Source organism: Bufo gargarizans, chromosome 4, assembly GCF_014858855.1.
Source record: "Bufo gargarizans isolate SCDJY-AF-19 chromosome 4, ASM1485885v1, whole genome shotgun sequence".
In the NCBI taxonomy this organism is placed as follows: domain Eukaryota; kingdom Metazoa; phylum Chordata; class Amphibia; order Anura; family Bufonidae; genus Bufo; species Bufo gargarizans.
The window spans coordinates 498,121,866-498,138,929 of NC_058083.1; the positions used below are offsets into that span (position 1 = coordinate 498,121,866).

The window sequence follows — 17,064 nt, forward strand, 5'->3', positions numbered from 1 at the left end:
AACTTTATGGTATTTACAAGGTTGGTATGTTGTTTTTTTTGTTTTTTGTTTTTTATTGTAGCTGCATTGGAACAATTCCAAAATTTATCTGACAAGTTAGACATAGCATTTTAAAGAAATCCCCGTCTGGAACCAGAAGTGTGAATCAGCCATAGCACTTCTAGCGACCCTGCAGGAATTGTTGCAAATCTGAAAATGTCTTTGGCCCTTTGCCCTTTAAGCCTGTCATAATAAATGAGAGCTGAGTGCTGCGCAGGGTACTAATTGTGCAGGTTGTTTTGGGGTCCCGACATCTCTTGTGATGCTTAAGGGCACGCCGGCCCGCTGCCTATCAGTTCTTGTTCTTTCCCACACTCCACGCGTTCCCAGATGTTACCGTTTGCTGTTTTGTGTCTCTCTTGTTTTCCAGGAATTTATGTCCTCTATCACAGATTATCTGTTCGAGTCACTTTTTCCTGGTTCATCGCATCCGACGAGGTTTTCAGCCTTGACTATTTTAGGTTCCATCGCCGAGACGTTCCCTGTTGTACCAGGTGAGCTGTACTTTGGAAAAGCTGCACAAAAGTCTTGGGAAAATCCTCAAAGGCTGCAAAAAAAAACTAAATAGAAGAATTCTGAAATGGACGGTTTTTGCGAGAAACAGTTTTTTGGGTTTTGTGCTTCCAGCAGATTCCTATTCGGTGTAGTCCTGGTATAATATGGTTGATACTTTCAGTCCAAGACAGGAGAGAGGAGAAACCTTCTGGAAGACTCTGTCCGCTTTGGTTACACAGGCCAAATTGTGCAAATATATTAAGTTTATTGTTAACCCCAAAAAATATTACATGTAATTCAACAAAATTCAGTAACAGTATTTTTATATTGCCTGTACCTAAAGGGGTTGTCTACTCCTTTACTATTGATGGCCTTCAGGATCGGCCATCAGTATCTGATTAGCGGGGGTCTTACACCCCTCGCATCCATTGATTGGCCATTTTAGAGTAGCCCTGGCGCAGTGATTACATAGTTCCGGTTATTGTGCAGTGGAATGATCTGGTTACTACAACGCTGGTCCCATTCATTGGAGCACTGCACAATAGACGGAGTTGTGTGGTTCTGGCGCTGAATTCCTGAAACAGCTGATCGGCATGGTTGTGGGGTGTCGATCCCCACTGTTCAGATTATGAAGGTCTCAATCATAAAGAAGCAGACAGACCTCTGCTGGCATAAAACTTCTGTGTGGACACTTACGGAAAAAGATAAAGATCTGTGTGGACACTTACGGCCAGGTTTACCCCAGATTACCGTTCACTGTCTGGGGTCCCACCAAGGGGGGAGGCTTTATGATGTGCTGTCTTGGTAATGTCTGGTCCCCCAGAGTGAGGGACGCCATTTGTAGCTGTTCCGTCCCTTCTTAGCTGAACCGGTCATCCTCTCTGAGGACTACGCCTAGTGGGACATTTGAAAAGTCCTTCTGTAAGTGGACTTCCTCTTTAAGAGAAGGTGTCATTTGGCTGTTTATAGTCCTTTGTAGAGGTTTTCTGATACTTCCATATTGATGACCTGTCCTCAGGATATATCAAATCGGTGGGGGTCTGACGGCAGCAGCCCCATCTGCCAGTACCAGAAGCCATACAGTGGATGAAACTGGAAGCACTGCGTAGTGGCCGTGCCTGGGTACTGCAGATCAGCTCCCATTCATCTACAGTACGCCAGTACCAGAGACATCTGTCCACTGTATAACGCCCGCTGCCAACGGCTGCCCGAAAAAGCTCGGTGTCAGACCCCTTCCAATCCGATAGTCACGACTACAGATGAACGAAGCAACTTCGGAAGCTACAAAAAATTCGGTATAATGCTGTACGGAGATCCTTCTCCCTACAGAATTAGATGAGATGAGTCCACGCGCGACTTCGGTAATTGATTATTACAGTGAAACACCTTTGAACCGAACTCTGCTTCTGATCCAAGGTACCACTCTGTACCGGAGCCGAGTTCAGTTCCAAGTTTTAAAGTGGTTTTTCACTGTAATAATCAATTACAGAATTATTCAACGAAGTCTCGCTCAACTTCGGCTCATCGGAGCCCATACATTCTAATGCTGTACGGAGAGGAATCTCTGTACAGTATTATAACGAATTTTATAGCGAAGCGGCTTTGGATGTAGCCTCCGACGCTCTCTTCGCTCATTTCTATCGATGACCTATCCCGAGGACAGGCCCTGAATGTCCAAGTCCCGAACAACCCCTTTAATATTTCACCTGAACTCTACCCCTCCAAAACGGATTGTATGAATTTAAGGGGGTCCTCTGGTGCTCTTTGAAATGGTTTTAAACAGCATTTGTCCCAAAATATTACCAGTAACCAGAAATCCCTGGAACACATTAACCCCTCCACCACCAAAAAATGCTTGAAATTAATGACATTTTTTTACAATGCTGAACAGTAAAGGCGGCTTAAATCTGCCCTAAACATTTCCCCCGGAAATATCTTTGTGCCTGGTTATCCGCACACCAGTAAAGTAGAAAGCCCCGAGCTTTTCCCCGTTGTATCCCCCTTGTTGTATGTACCGGGCATGTTCACCGCTATGGGGCATGAGGCGAGAGCATGTCCCCCCCCCCCCCCCCCCATGACGGCAGCAAAAGCGAACACAAATGTTCAGTATGAGGGGAAGGGAAACATCTGCATTTAATGGAGTCCTTGATTAGAAGTCTGTACATGGTGCTTCACATCTGCAGCTCCCAGCGCCCCTTTATTGGGAGCAGTAAAGCTTAACAAGCTTTGGTGAAGCAGAAACGTATTAGTGAGATTTCTTCCTTACTAATGATCTCTATTCACAGGCTCTTGTCAGACCGTATTTCAGTTCGCTCGGTCGGTCAGCGGTAACAATGTCCACGCTCTCCTAGAGTGCTTCAGTAACACCTTTGAGGAAGTGAAACTCCTTGCCTTTGAACTTCTGAGAGCGCTGCCCCCTCCTGTTCTAGGCCTCCAGGTAATTATGGCCGTGCTCAAACAAAAGCCCTTTGGCCACGGCCGTACAATAGACGGTGGACGCTCTGGATACCGCACACTGCGGCTTTAAAGCTGGAATTATTAGACCATGTTATTACGGCTGCAAATTATCATCTCTGGTTAGGGAAGAAACGACAGAGAAACTAGGAGTAGGTGTGCAGCAGCAAATGGGAGTAGCGGATACTTGACGTGATATAAAATAAAAAAAAAGCTCCATTTGAAGGCAAATTTTACTTTAATTTTAGATATACGATGGCCGTACACAGGTTTAGGCTGCTTTCACACTAGCGGTTTTGCTGGATCCGGCAGGGTTCAGCAAAAACGCTTCCGTTACTGATAATACAACCATCTGCATCCGTTATGAACAGATCGGTTGTATTATCCTTAACATTGGCAAGACAGATCCGTCATGAACTCCATTGAATGTCAATGTGCGACGGATCCGTTTTCTATTGTGGCAGAGAAAAGGGATCCCATTGACTTGCATTGTGGGTCATGACGGATCCGTTTTGCTCCACATCCCATGACGGAAAGAAAACCGTAGCATGCTGCGGTTTGCTCTTCGGTATGAGAACGGAATGCATTTTGGAACATTCCGTTCTGTTCAGTTACGTTTTGTCCCCATTGACAATGAATGGGGACAAAACAGAAGTGTTTTTTCCCCCCAGTATTGAGACCCCATGACGGATCTCCATACTGGAAAATAGAAACGCTAGTGTGAAAGTAGCCTTATACACGATTCCGGTATTGCTGGGTCAAAACCTCTAAAACATGACTCCTAAGGCTGCATCCATGGCCGTGTGCGCTCCATGTGACTGTTGCATTTCCCAGACCAACCATGGCTCATGTGGGTCGAAATCGCTGCAACATCTGTGGTGCTCCAAGTTCCAGGCCAACCACAGGTCTGCTGTCCTGTACTCACAGCATCATTTCAGTATGGGACAATAGACCTGTGGTTGGGCTAGAACTCACAGCATCCTAGGTCACCATGATGCAGCGAGTTCGATTGACATGAGCCGCGGTCAGAAATGCGGCGGTCACACGGACCACACATGGCAACGTGAATGATAAAAGTATAGGTAATCATGTTGATAAATTATTATGGTTATCCAGAATTCGATTTTTTTTTGCTGCTTTCTTCCAAAAAACAGCAATTGTAGCAAATACTCTGGGCTAGAAGTAGATCACTGTATTGGTCAGAAAGGGCTTTAACTAGTAAATAGTGAAAGAAAACATATTTTTTAAAAATAATTTTTGGCAGTTTTTTTTTCCCCGGCAGTACTGTAGCAGTCAGCACAGGGGGATAAAATTCCTATATAAACAGGTAATCCGTTGTCAGTCTTTACTGCTGCTGTGAGTGAAAGATGTAATGTGTTGGAACTTCATTTTATGAATTGGGAGGATAAAAGTTGTTTGAGAAGGGCGACATAGCCTTTAAAGGAAACCTGTCACCATGAAAGTGCAAAGTAATGTGCCAGCAGCAGGTTATAGAGCAGGAGGAGCTGAGCAGATGGATATATAGTTGTATGGGAAAAGATTCAGCATCATTTATTCATTTAAATTCCAGCTCATTCTGGGCTTTGGAGTCCAGGAGGCGGTCCCATCAGTGATTGACAGCCTTCCCTCTATGACTCTGTATACAGAGACAGCTGTCAATCACTGATAGAACCGCCTCCTGGACTCCAAAGCCCAGAGTCAGCATGAATTTAAATGAATAAAATACAAGTTTTACTAAATGTTTTTCCATAAAACTATATATCCATCTGCTCAGCTCCTCCAGCTCTATAACCTGCTGTCTGCAGCTCAGACACCGTGTTCAATGTTGACAGGTTCCCTTTAAGGTACCTTCCAAATGGGTGGATAAATAGCGCACAGATTTACATCTTCCTTTAATTTTCAGGAGCCGGAGAAACTTCTGGTGCTTCTTCAAGCAGCGATGAGTCTAAGCACGAGCACCAAGCACTTTGATTGTGTAACTGCTTCCTATTTGCTGAATTTTCTGATACACCAGGAGTTCCTGGAGGCCGCTCTGGATCAGTTGGCACAAGACGGGCACAAAGCCGCTAACTATCAGCCATTCGGCTTTGACGGCAGCAGTTTTGTGGAGAGAAACACCTTTATGGGTTAGTTGTCACTGCGTTACTGCATTGTTACTTTGATTATATTTATAGAAATAAAATATAAATTGGATAAATGTATGCTGTATGTGAGACGGACCAGCCAACCATCTAATGTGCGTGCGGGTCTTCTGACGGCCCCCGACAGCAGATGAGAGAAGGATCGGTCAACTGCCAGATCCATTTAATTTTAGAGAGATAAGCTGCTGCCAAAGCTTTCTGAAAGCGGCTTCCTCCCATCTTCCTGCTGAGAATGCGAGCATGCATGAGTATTGGAGGGATCGGGGGTTGATAGTGCTGGCTGGATGAGCATTCGCCAGACAGAGATCTTATGTGTATGGTCGGCCCTAGAAGTCGAATCTCTCTTTAACAAAACCTTAAATTCCAACTTGGTCATCTTCATCGCCTAGTACTCCCCTCCAACTTTGGTTAATACAGAAGGTCAATGTAACTGGATTTTCTCTTTAAAGAATCACTGTACTTTCACACAGTGTCTTTTAATAGAGACTGAGAGTGGTGTAACGAGCAAATTACTAAAACACATAATTAAAAAATATGCCTGCATCCACCTGAAAAAATATGTAAAGTCATGGCCACTAGGGGGTGTCGCTTCCACCTAATTTTCAGTCCGCTTCCTGTTGTCAGCTAAGGCTACTTTTACACCTACGTTCGGTGCGGATCCGTCTTGTATCTGCACAGACGTATTCGCACTGATAATGCAAACGCTTGTATCCCTTCAGAACGGATCTGTTTGCATTATTCTTAAAACAAAAACAAAAAAAGTCTAAAGTCAAAATGGATCCGTCCTGACTTACATTGAAAGTCAATGGGGACGGATCTGCTTTCAATTGCACCATATTGTGAAAACGGATCCGTCCCCATTGACTTACTTAGTAAGTCAGGACGGATCCGTTTGGCTCTGCATCGCCAGGCGGACACCAAAACGCTGCAAGCTGCGTTTCGGTGTCCGCCTCCAGAGCGGAATGGAGGCTGAACGGAGCCAAACTGATGCATTCTGAACAGATTCTTATCCATTCAGAATGCATTGGGACTGAACTGATCCGTTTTGGGCCGCTTGTGAGAGCCCTGAAACGGAACTCACAAGCGGACACAGAAACGCCAGTGTGAAAGTAGCCTAAGATATGTCCCTGGTAACAGAGATTCAGATGATGGCTGAGAAGAAGTGGGGGCGTGATAGAGCTAGTGGGGCTCCTAAGCCTGATAGACGTACTGCTTTTAATCTGTTTCTGAAGATCTGAGAAGCTCCGGCATGTCTGTAGGTGTGATCTCTCCCTTCTTATTGGCTTTCTAAAAAGAAAGCAAAAGTAGTGGAATGTGAGGTTACTGCAGTACAGTGCACAGAAAGGAGATGGCCCCTGCTTCTGAGTGAAATGCATCTAGCTGTGCAGTTGAAACAGGGAATAATATGGCTAAAAAAAAAAGAGAAGCCCAAATATAACCGTTTCTTCACAGTTATGATTGTACAAAGAAGCACAGCCATTATCCAAACTTTTTTTTTTGAAAAGTCAAGTACCCTTTAAGGATAGTTCCACATCTACCGTAAAGCTATCCGACAGATGAACAGCCTGTCGGAGTTCACCATCTCTGGCCTAGCTGGATAGTGCGGTTCACCGCCACACCCTTTTCACGATAATGGGATCCGGCCAAACAAAAACTGGTGCATGCCTAGCCTAAATTAACCAAATGGGCAGATATTCATATAGAGTGGGGTGGGGACACACACTGGGGTGGGGGACACACACTGGGGTGGGGGACACACACACACACACACACACACACACTGCACCACCAATGAAGATAACTGACACACACACACACTGCACCACCAATGAAGATAACTGACACACACACACACTGCACCACCAATGAAGATAACTGTCACACACACACACACACACACACACACACTGCACCACCAATGAAGATAACTGACACACACACACACACTGCACCACCAATGAAGATAACTGACCTGTTAATACGGAGGCGGGTGCTGGAATCACATAGCCGGCACCCGACCTCTATGACAGGGAGCTGCAATCCGCTGCAGTTAACCCCTCAGGTACCGCACCTGAAGGGTTAACTGCCACTGATCGCAGCAGCAGCACAGCGGGGAGGGAGAGACTCCTCCTCCACTACGCTGCTGAGAAGAACATCGGCGGCGGGGCAGAGAACTATCAGCTCCTGCAACGGCATTATGGTCGCCATCTGGAGCCCCCCCCATGTTTTCAGGGATCAGAGCTTCCCCTTTCACCAGTGTTCACCTAGCTCCAAGTCCTCTGCTTCTTTTCTCACAAGTGTAGAGTTTAAAGGAGCTTGTCCATTTCAGACATTGATGGCGTATTGTTGCTGTCTCTGGAATAGGCCTTCAAAGTAAACAGAGCAGCTGCACATGTGCGACCACCCTCCAGTTTGAGTTCCGAAAACAGCGCCATAGAGATGAACGGCCCCCCTTGTGTGGTGAGCTTCTCATTCACCGCTATGAGACTTCCAAAAACAGCTGACTGCGCTCACTCAGCTGTTTTCAGAGCTTTCCTTTTCCTTCATTCTGGAGAGAAGTGTAGGTCCCACCTCTGGAACCCGCTCCTATCTGACACTGATGCCATATCCCAACGATATGCCAACAGTGTCTGAGATGAGCCAACCCGTTTAATTTATAAAATTCCCTTGCCTGTGTCCACCACAAGGGGGAGCTCACTGTATTGCAATTTATACAGCTTTCGTTGAACTCCATAATAAATCTGTATGAAGCAAGTGCACACCCTAGTGGTCATATTTAACTTGCTATGTGAATGGTTGTTGAGCTATGATTCTTATAGAGCTACTTCATAGGACTTATAATTGTAATGATGTTCAACGTAGGAGAATTATACCACTAGTATGTGATAGAAACACACTGGAGATATGTTGCCAAGTAAGGGTCCTTTGACACGTCCTTAAAGAGGACCTTTCACCGATTATGACATTGTGAACTAAGTATACAGACATGGAGAGCGGTGCCCGGGGATCTCACTGCACTTACTATTATCCCCGGGCGCCGCTCCGTTCTCCCGCTATGCTCTCCGGTATCTCCGGTCACTAACTTATACTAGGCGGAGTCTGCCCTTGTTCTGCTCTGGCGCTGGCCAATCGCAGCGCAGAGCTCACGGCCTGGGAGGTTGTTTACTCCCAGGCTGTGAGCTCTGCAATGCCATTGGCCAGCGCTACTGAAGAAAAAGGGCAGACTCCGCCTACCATAACTTTGTGACCAGAGATACCGGAGGGCATAGCAGGAGAACGGTGCGGCGCCCGGGGATAATAGTAAGTGCAGTGAGATCCCCGGGCGCCGCTCTCCATGTCTGTATACTTAGTTCACAATGTCAGGATCGGTGAAAGGTCCTCTTTAAGTGTTCTGCAGATCCGCAAATTGCAGATCCGCAAAACACGGACACTGACAATGTGCATTCTGCAATTTGCGGACCGCACATTGCTGGCACTATAATAGAAAATGCGGACAAGAATAGGACATGTTCTATTTTTTTGCGGAAACGGAAGCACGGATGCGTAAGTGCGGATGCGGATCCGCAAATGCAGATGCAAACAGCACATTCCAGCCCCATTCAAAATGAATGGGTCTGCACCCGTTCCGCAAAATTGCGGAACGGATGCGGACCCATTTTGCGGACGTGTGAATGGACCCTTATAAATATAACTGCACAAGAAACCATCACTTGACCCCAAATACCATTTAAATATTATAAAATATTAACTTTTTATTAATTGTTATAGACATTACTCCTAGGTTTCTTGGTCTTTTCATGTCTGTATTTATAATATTATTATTTTTTAGTTATTCGGGTTCTGTTAGACAGCCTTGACTATGAAGTGGTGCAGGCGGAGAAATCGTTGCTAGAAGCAGCAGCCTCCTTCCCATTGTATGGCCGCATGCACTGTATCATTGGCGCATTGCAGCACTTCTCTGTGGGGTAAGATATCTGAGCCTGCTGATGTAAATTTCCACCCTAGGAAGCCATTTTTGCTCAAAATCCAGTGCATATGCATTACACCCAGGCATACTGGCTGGGAGGGTTGATCCTGCTGATTTAAAAAATACCTTTTATTGGCCAAACTTCAGTTGCCGTTGCAGATATAGCCTACTTTTAGTTCATATGCTAATTAGTGCTTTGGTGCACCAGGGGTGGGCCCTAGCCCCTTGGAGCACAGCAGCTTCTTCACTGCTCCTGCTTAGCCACGCCCCTTCCCATGACGGACCGGGCCAGACGTCATCTTTGTGCTGTTAACCGTATATTCGGCTCATGCACGGTACATCTCCTTTTGGTTTTTCACACTGCCAAGATCATTTTGGCAGCTGGGAAACCTCAAAGGACATGTCCTGTGCATGCGTCGATTACGGGATCTATGGCACATGCGCAGGATTACAGGGTCAGGCAAGAGCACAATGAGTATGTCAAGGGAAGGGGTGTGGCTAAGTAGTGAATGTGGAGCAGCTTCGGTGCACTGAGGGGCTAGGTCACACCCCTTGATGCACTGAAGCCCTAATCAGCATATTACTTAAAATTAATATATCTCTGTAACGGCAATACAGATTTATACGATAGAGGTGTTATTTTAATCAGTAGGATCGACCCTAGCCTGCAGCACACTGGTTTAATAGGGTTGATCCTGCTGATTGGGTCCCCTTTAAATCTATGTCTATCAAGGGATAGCTTTGAAATCTGTACAAGAAAAGCCTGAGCTCTGACTGCTATAAAGTAGGTCACACAGCGTGAACACTGCCTAAGGCTACTTTCACTCTGGCGTTTTGGCTTTCCGTTTGCGAGATCCGTTCAGGGCTCTTACAAGCGGTCCGAAACTGATCAGTTTTGCCCTAATGCAGTGTTTCCCAACCAGTGTGCCTCCAGCTGTTGCAAAACTACAACTCCCAGCATGCCCGCACAGCCAAAGGCTGTCCAGGCATGCTGGGAGTTGTAGTTTTGCAACAGCTGGAGGCACACTGGTTGGGAAACACTGCCCTAATGCATTCTGAATGGAAAAAGATCAGCTCAGAATGCATCAGTTTGCCTCCGTTCAGTCACCAGCCTGCAGCGGTTTTCTGTCCGCCATGTGGTGCGGAGCCAAACGGATCCGTCCTGACGCACAATCTAAGTCAATGGGGACGGATCCGTTTTCTCTGACACAATAGAAAACGGACCCGTCCTCCATTGACTTTCAATGGTGGTCATGACAGATCGGTCATGGCTATAGAAGACATAATACAACCGGATCCATTCATGACGGATGCATGCGGTTGTATTATTGTAACTGAAGCGTTTTTGCAGATCCATGACGGAACCGCCAAAAGCGCTAGTGTGAAAGTAGCCTAAGGCTTGTTTCACACTTGCGTTTTGGTTTCCAGTTTTGAGACCCGGGAGAGGATCCTAAAACCAGAACAAAATAGTTCAGTTGGATGTTAACACATGCGGATGGATCTTTTCCGTTATGCGGTTGTGTTACATTGAAATGGAACAAACCGGATCAGGCACTAAAACCATTGTAAGTTTATTGGTTGATGAATCTGTTTTTTGGGGGGATCCAGTGTCGGTGATTTACATAGATTTTTGCTTCCGGATCCGGTTTATTCCGTTTTGCAGCCTGGCCAATCAAACGCAACAAAACGGAACTGAATGCATCCTGATTGACAATGAATGTGGACAAAACGGAACCGTTTTGGCCCCATTTTGAGATCTTTTGCTTGATCTCAAAACCGGAATGCCACAAAGCAAGTGTCAAACGGGCCCTAACACGTTCCCAACAATACTTAGGGGTCTATAGATGTGTATCGATTGCAATATGGACACTTTCCCTGCGTGTAGCTCCTGAGCCACCAATGGTGTCACTAATCTGGAGACATCAGTGTATTAATAAATCCTCCTTGTACACAGGGACCTGTCCGATGTGGAGCAGTGGAGACGACTTGTATCACGGCTGATCTCGGCGTCTTATCGGCTTTCTGCTGTCGTCTCGCCAGTGGTCCATAGTTCGTCACCAGAGGGTCTTATGCCAATGGACACAGAATCGGGTAACGGACTTTCATTACTATTACATGTCATTACCTGGCCATGTTGCTTGGATGTTGCAGCATTTCTGAATTACAGTTTGTTTTTTGTTTTTTCACTATATGTCCCCTAAATTAACTGATCAGAAAAAAGTGTTTAATATTGATGACCTATGCTCATCAATACCTGATCATGGGGGGGGTGGTACCACACCCATCATCAGTTGTTTGAAGGGCGCCATGGTCTCATCTGAGCTCACCAAGAACAGCGCCATCCATTGTATAGTGGCTGTTCTTGGAATTGCAGCCCAGGTCCATTCACTTGAATAGGACTGATCTTCAACCAGAACATGTGACTGATGAACTGGCCTAGGAGGAGGCCGCGGTGCGCTGTCAGACAGCTGACTGGACTGACATTTCCGGAGGATAGGTCATCAGTATTAAGCACTGAGACAACCCCTTTAAGGCGTTCTTCGCACACACTGGAGCAACTTTTACTAGTTGCACTCTAATATTTAGATGGGGTAAACTTAGGACAGGCAGTCTAAAGTTGCGCCAGGTTTATTACAGTTGCTCCTTCTGTACGATGAATTTGGTCCATGGCTGGACAAGTTTGTCTACGTTGGCTCACTTTGTGCCATAAAGTTGGCGCGTTTCTGGTTCAGTGTCGTATTTTAAGACACCTTTCTAGTTAAGCCACCCTCTAGATCCCAGTAAGTCTCTCCCTTGTTGGGCAAGGCGCAAAAAGAGTCTAAAACTCATAGTAAGGGTTCATGCACACAATGCGGAACCATTCATGTGAAACCATTCAGTTCAATGGGGCCACCCAAAAAACGGAAATGACAAAAAAAATAGAACATGTTCTATTATTGTCCGTATTACGGACAAGGATGGGACTGTTCTTTTAGATACCAGCTGTTCCGTTCCGCAAAATACACAGTGCACACAGCCGGTATCTGTGTTTTGCGGATCCGCAATTTACAAACCGGAAAACATCCAACGGTCGTGTGCATGAACCCGAAGTGTGGTCCAATGCCTATACGCCAGATTTTTGGCAAAAATTCTGAGGCATTTAGCTTAGTAAATCTCCCTCACACACACAGTAAACAAAGAAACACAATAGTGCGTTTTATACAGTTTTTTTGTTTGTTTTTTTACTAGGTTTTGATGTTTTTTTTAAAGCTGTCATTTTTTCTAAAGTTTCAAAGTCCTACAAAGAACTGCATTTGAACAAAAGCCATATCCAGAATTTTGGGAGGAAAAAACCAAACAAAAAAACAAAGATAGAGTTTAAAGTAATATCCGTCTCCTTTTTTTTTTTGTGTAAAGAAAAAACGCCAACAAAAGCGGCGTGGGAAACGCTGCGAAATGCTGTATGTGAATCGAGCGTAATACCTGATTATTTCAGTTCGATGAGGCCATATATTTAGTGTAGACCAGGGATGCCCAACCTGCGGCCCTCCAGCTGTTTCAACACTACAACTCCCAGCATGCCCGGACAGCCTGCAGCTAGCAGAGCATGTTGGGAGTTATAGTTTTGCAACAGCTGGAGGGCCGCAGGTTGGGCGTCCCTGGTGTAGACTAATCACTTCTCATTCCAGAGTCCTTGAGCTTTTATTGGGTAAATTCTGGTGACCCCTCAAGATTTCGGAGCCGTCGGTAACATCCAGGGACAGGGACTTCCTCAGTTACACTCGTTAGGACTGAACCGTCCAAAAGGTTCATTTCCATGTTATTTATGGAGACGCCATGAATATCTAAGGTGGGACTAAAACAGCAGCCAGTTGTCCGTACTGCGGACAAGAACAGCACTTTCTATTAATGGGAGTGAGAAAAATGCAGAATGCAAACAGAAAGTATCTGTATTCTGCAGATTTTTGCAGAAATACAAACATGAAGCCTAAGTATAGCTACTTTCACACTAGCGTTCGGGGCTCCGCTTGTGAGCTCCGTTTGAAGGCTCTCGCAAGCGGCCCTGATCGGATCCGTACTGCCCTAATGCATTCTGAGTGGATGCGGATCCGCTCAGAATGCATCAGTCTGGCACCGTTTGTCCTCCGCTCCGCTCAGCAGGCGGACACCTGAACGCTGCTTGCCATGCGGAGGCAAACGGATCCGTCCAGACTTAGAATGTAAGTCAATGGGGAGGGAAGTTTGAAGTTGACACAGTATGGCTCAATTTTCAAACAGATCCGTCCCCCATTGACTTTCAATGTAAGTCAAAACGGATCCGTTTGCATTATCATGAACAAAAAAAAATTTTGTTGCATTTTTTTGTTCATGGTAATGCAAACGGATCCGCTCTGAACGGATATAAGCGTTTGCATTATAGGTGCGGATCCATCTGTTTAGATACCAGACGGATCCGCACCTAAACGCAGGTGTGAAAGTAGCCTTACTTTCTATTTATCCTTGCGGTTTCTACACAGAATTTGGGGGGGATCAGCCACATGCAGATGAGCCCCTGTGCATCCAGGGCACATCCATCAGCATCAAGTCTCTGTAGTAAATATGTGTCAGATTTGCAATAAGTTTCTATTATATTTGTAGCCATCTTGAGCTGCGTCTGTCTCATTGCAAGCCTCTCAGACGTGAACGCTGCGCCTTTTGGCCCTTTTTTGGGTAAACTCTGAGAGTCCAAGCCAGTTTTCGGCTCCCGGTCCCTCTCTGACTACTGTCATTGTCTCTCCCAGAGGCCGCAGCTCAGTTGCACATGATAATGAGTGAGATCAAACCCCGGGACACGAATGACTACTTCAGGGAGCCAAGAATATTACAGCAAGACTATGACCTACATTCCCAGGCCCTTCCAGAAGAGCATGTACCGTCCGATGCCCTCGGTGCAGAAATGAAAGGTAATGACATGTAATTAAAGCAATTAAAACCCTTATTAGTCATCTAGGTTGATGAGCTTGTGACAAAGTCCATTGATGCGCTGCGGCATTAATTATATTCCATACAGTTTGTTTGTCGCTGGCCCATATTCTGGGGGAACGGGTGGCGCAGGTTTTAGGACGCTGGTCCCTGGGTCACGTGGGACAGATTTTCTCTCCGCACCAGCGGTAAACAAGCCGCAGTTATCCCTCCTTTCTGCCCTTGTCAATTAGCATTTTCCTTCTGGTCTCACTTGGCTTTGATCAGCGTCTTCAGCCTTAAGGAGAGCCGACAAGTGAAGGAATTCCACTTCTTGCCGCTGGAGATTTAGCAGCATGGGTTTTCGCTTACATATTGTACCGCGCCACTGTGTACGGCTGTATGAAGATATAAGCGGCGCCGATCGATAGCATGGTGGGAATAATGAGGATTGACTTGATGCACCTGCGCCCAGAGGAGGATGGGAGATAATGGAAGGGGAAGGATTCAGGGGAAGGAGTTAAAATAATCCATGAAATTATATTTACTGCGTCGTCCACTGCTGTATTTTATATTATATGGATATATATATAGAGAGCGATATACAGCGAGAGAGAGCGATATACAGCGAGAGAGAGCGATATACAGCGAGAGAGAGCGATATACAGCGAGAGAGAGCGATATACAGCGAGAGAGAGCGATATACAGCGAGAGAGAGCGATATACAGCGAGAGAGAGCGATATACAGCGAGAGAGAGCGTGCGATGTACAGCGAGAGAGAGCGCGATGTACAGCGAGAGAGAGCGCGATGTACAGCGAGAGAGAGCGCGATGTACAGCGAGAGAGAGCGCGATGTACAGCGAGAGAGAGCGCGATGTACAGCGAGAGAGAGAGCGCGATGTACAGCGAGAGAGAGAGCGCGATGTACAGCGAGAGAGAGAGCGCGATGTACAGCGAGAGAGAGAGCGCGATGTACAGCGAGAGAGAGAGCGCGATGTACAGCGAGAGAGAGAGCGCGATGTACAGCGAGAGAGAGAGCGCGATGTACAGCGAGAGAGAGAGCGCGATGTACAGCGAGAGAGAGAGCGCGATGTACAGCGAGAGAGAGAGCGCGATGTACAGCGAGAGAGCGCGATGTACAGCGAGAGAGCGCGATGTACAGCGAGAGAGAGAGCGCGATGTACAGCGAGAGGGAGAGCGCGATGTACAGCGAGAGGGAGAGCGCGATGTACAGCGAGAGGGAGAGCGCGATGTACAGCGCGAGAGGGAGAGCGCGATGTACAGCGCGAGAGGGAGAGCGCGATGTACAGCGCGAGAGGGAGAGCGCGATGTACAGCGCGAGAGGGAGAGCGCGATGTACAGCGCGAGAGGGAGAGCGCGATGTACAGCGCGAGAGGGAGAGCGCGATGTACAGCGCAATCAATTTACACAGGAACATCTATAATGAGAGAGAGCGCCAGACACAGAGAGACATCTATGCTAGGAGAGAACTATGCTGGGAGTGATATACAGACAACTATACTGAGAGCTATATACAGAGAGACCTGCAGAGACCGCTGTACTGAGAAAGTGATAGACATACCACATATTTTGAAAGAGACACATACACTTACTGTATACTGGAGGAGAGACTTCCATATACTGAGGGCAGGCCTCTTAATGAAGAGACAGTGGACTGGTAGTGCACATGCTCGACCACTGCTCCATTCAAGCGGTGGAGATGGCGGGACATCAGTTCTCATGATTATTGGGGGTCCCAGCGGTTGAACCCCCACGATCAGTGATAGTGATAACTCCTCTAATATAGAAAAGTGCATCTTCCATTTCCTGATTTACTCACCACATCCTTAAAGGGGTATTCCGGCTGTTGAACGTTATCTCCTATCCACAGGATAGGGATTACCTATTAGATCGGTGGGGGTTCTACTGCTGGGACCCCCAATAATCACAAGAACAGGGCTCAGAGAGGTCCTGTGATCGCTGGGGGTCTCGGTGGTAGGACCCCCACCGATCTAATAACTTTTAACAACCGGAATACCCCTTTAAAAGAGAATTACCCTTTTGATGTCCAGAAATGTGTAGAAACGTTTTATTGCCCATGTCTTTTCAACACGAACATTAAAAGTTGTAAATTCAAAGCCTGCAGTCATGTGCTTATGTGCGGCCACGAGAGCGCCACCCGTCCTGTGCTCAGGTAGTTTGGTGTTATCACAGAGATGGAGCTATATCATCACTGACCGCAGTGTCCACACAAGACCTGTGAATGCCGCCTTGCACTTCCCTTAATACTCCTTCAAAGTGCGTATTGTCACCAAAAGTAGGTTTTCCCATTCTTTACTTGGCCACTTGGTGGCGCTGTGGCACTGCAGCAGCAGCTTGGAGGCTCTGCTCCTACATAGGCTCATCACCAGCCCGTATTGTGCTCAAGGTCAGGTGGCAGATGTGTAGATTGCGGTCTAATTTCTGCATAATGGGGAAAGAAGCTAGATATTTCAATGTAAACCGGGATCTTTAGGTTAGTAATGAATAATTTCTTGTAACCGAAGTGAGCGCTCGTCTCGTTTCTTTGTGAAGGACGTCCTTGCCTCTGTTTATACGTTTGACTTGTCAAAGGTTCACCAGGACGAGCTGTACTTATACGGTGCGGCTTTCTGAGTACCAGACGGCAGAGCAGAACCTCTGTAAAACAATAGAGACGTTACATCAGGCGTTCCTCCTAACTCTCCATAGTCCTTTTCTATATGGATGTGTAAGATAACGTAGTTAGTCTACCTTCCCTATAAAACTGCAAGCACGCAGCACGCTTATCACAGCAGTGCACATCTACTGGATGGCAAACTCCTCTCTGCTGACCCTCGCAACGCTGTCGCTGTTCTTTGAAGTTCACCTGTAACGTTTAAAGGGTCCTGGAGTTTTCGGCAAACTTTTTTGAAACGTCTTGGGCTTCTTTCACACTGGCGTTAGGCTCGTCCAGGTGCCTCTTGTGCTGAGGTTTCTGTCCGACCACCTCTCTGCATGTTTGCCGTGCTGCGGCCGCATCTCCGGCGT

General features: G+C 46.6%; 1 protein-coding gene across 1 annotated transcript in view; it reads left to right on the top strand.

The window, feature by feature from the left end:
• Window positions 1-17,064, top strand: part of THADA (THADA armadillo repeat containing) — a 579,731-nt gene that overhangs the window by 55,410 nt on the left and 507,257 nt on the right. The window contains exons 15-20 of the mRNA XM_044289288.1: window positions 410-533; window positions 2,820-2,971; window positions 4,892-5,114; window positions 8,959-9,094; window positions 11,051-11,187; window positions 13,857-14,018. Of these exons, the coding sequence (XP_044145223.1) occupies window positions 410-533; window positions 2,820-2,971; window positions 4,892-5,114; window positions 8,959-9,094; window positions 11,051-11,187; window positions 13,857-14,018 (934 nt within the window). The remainder of the gene's footprint in view (window positions 1-409; window positions 534-2,819; window positions 2,972-4,891; window positions 5,115-8,958; window positions 9,095-11,050; window positions 11,188-13,856; window positions 14,019-17,064) is intronic.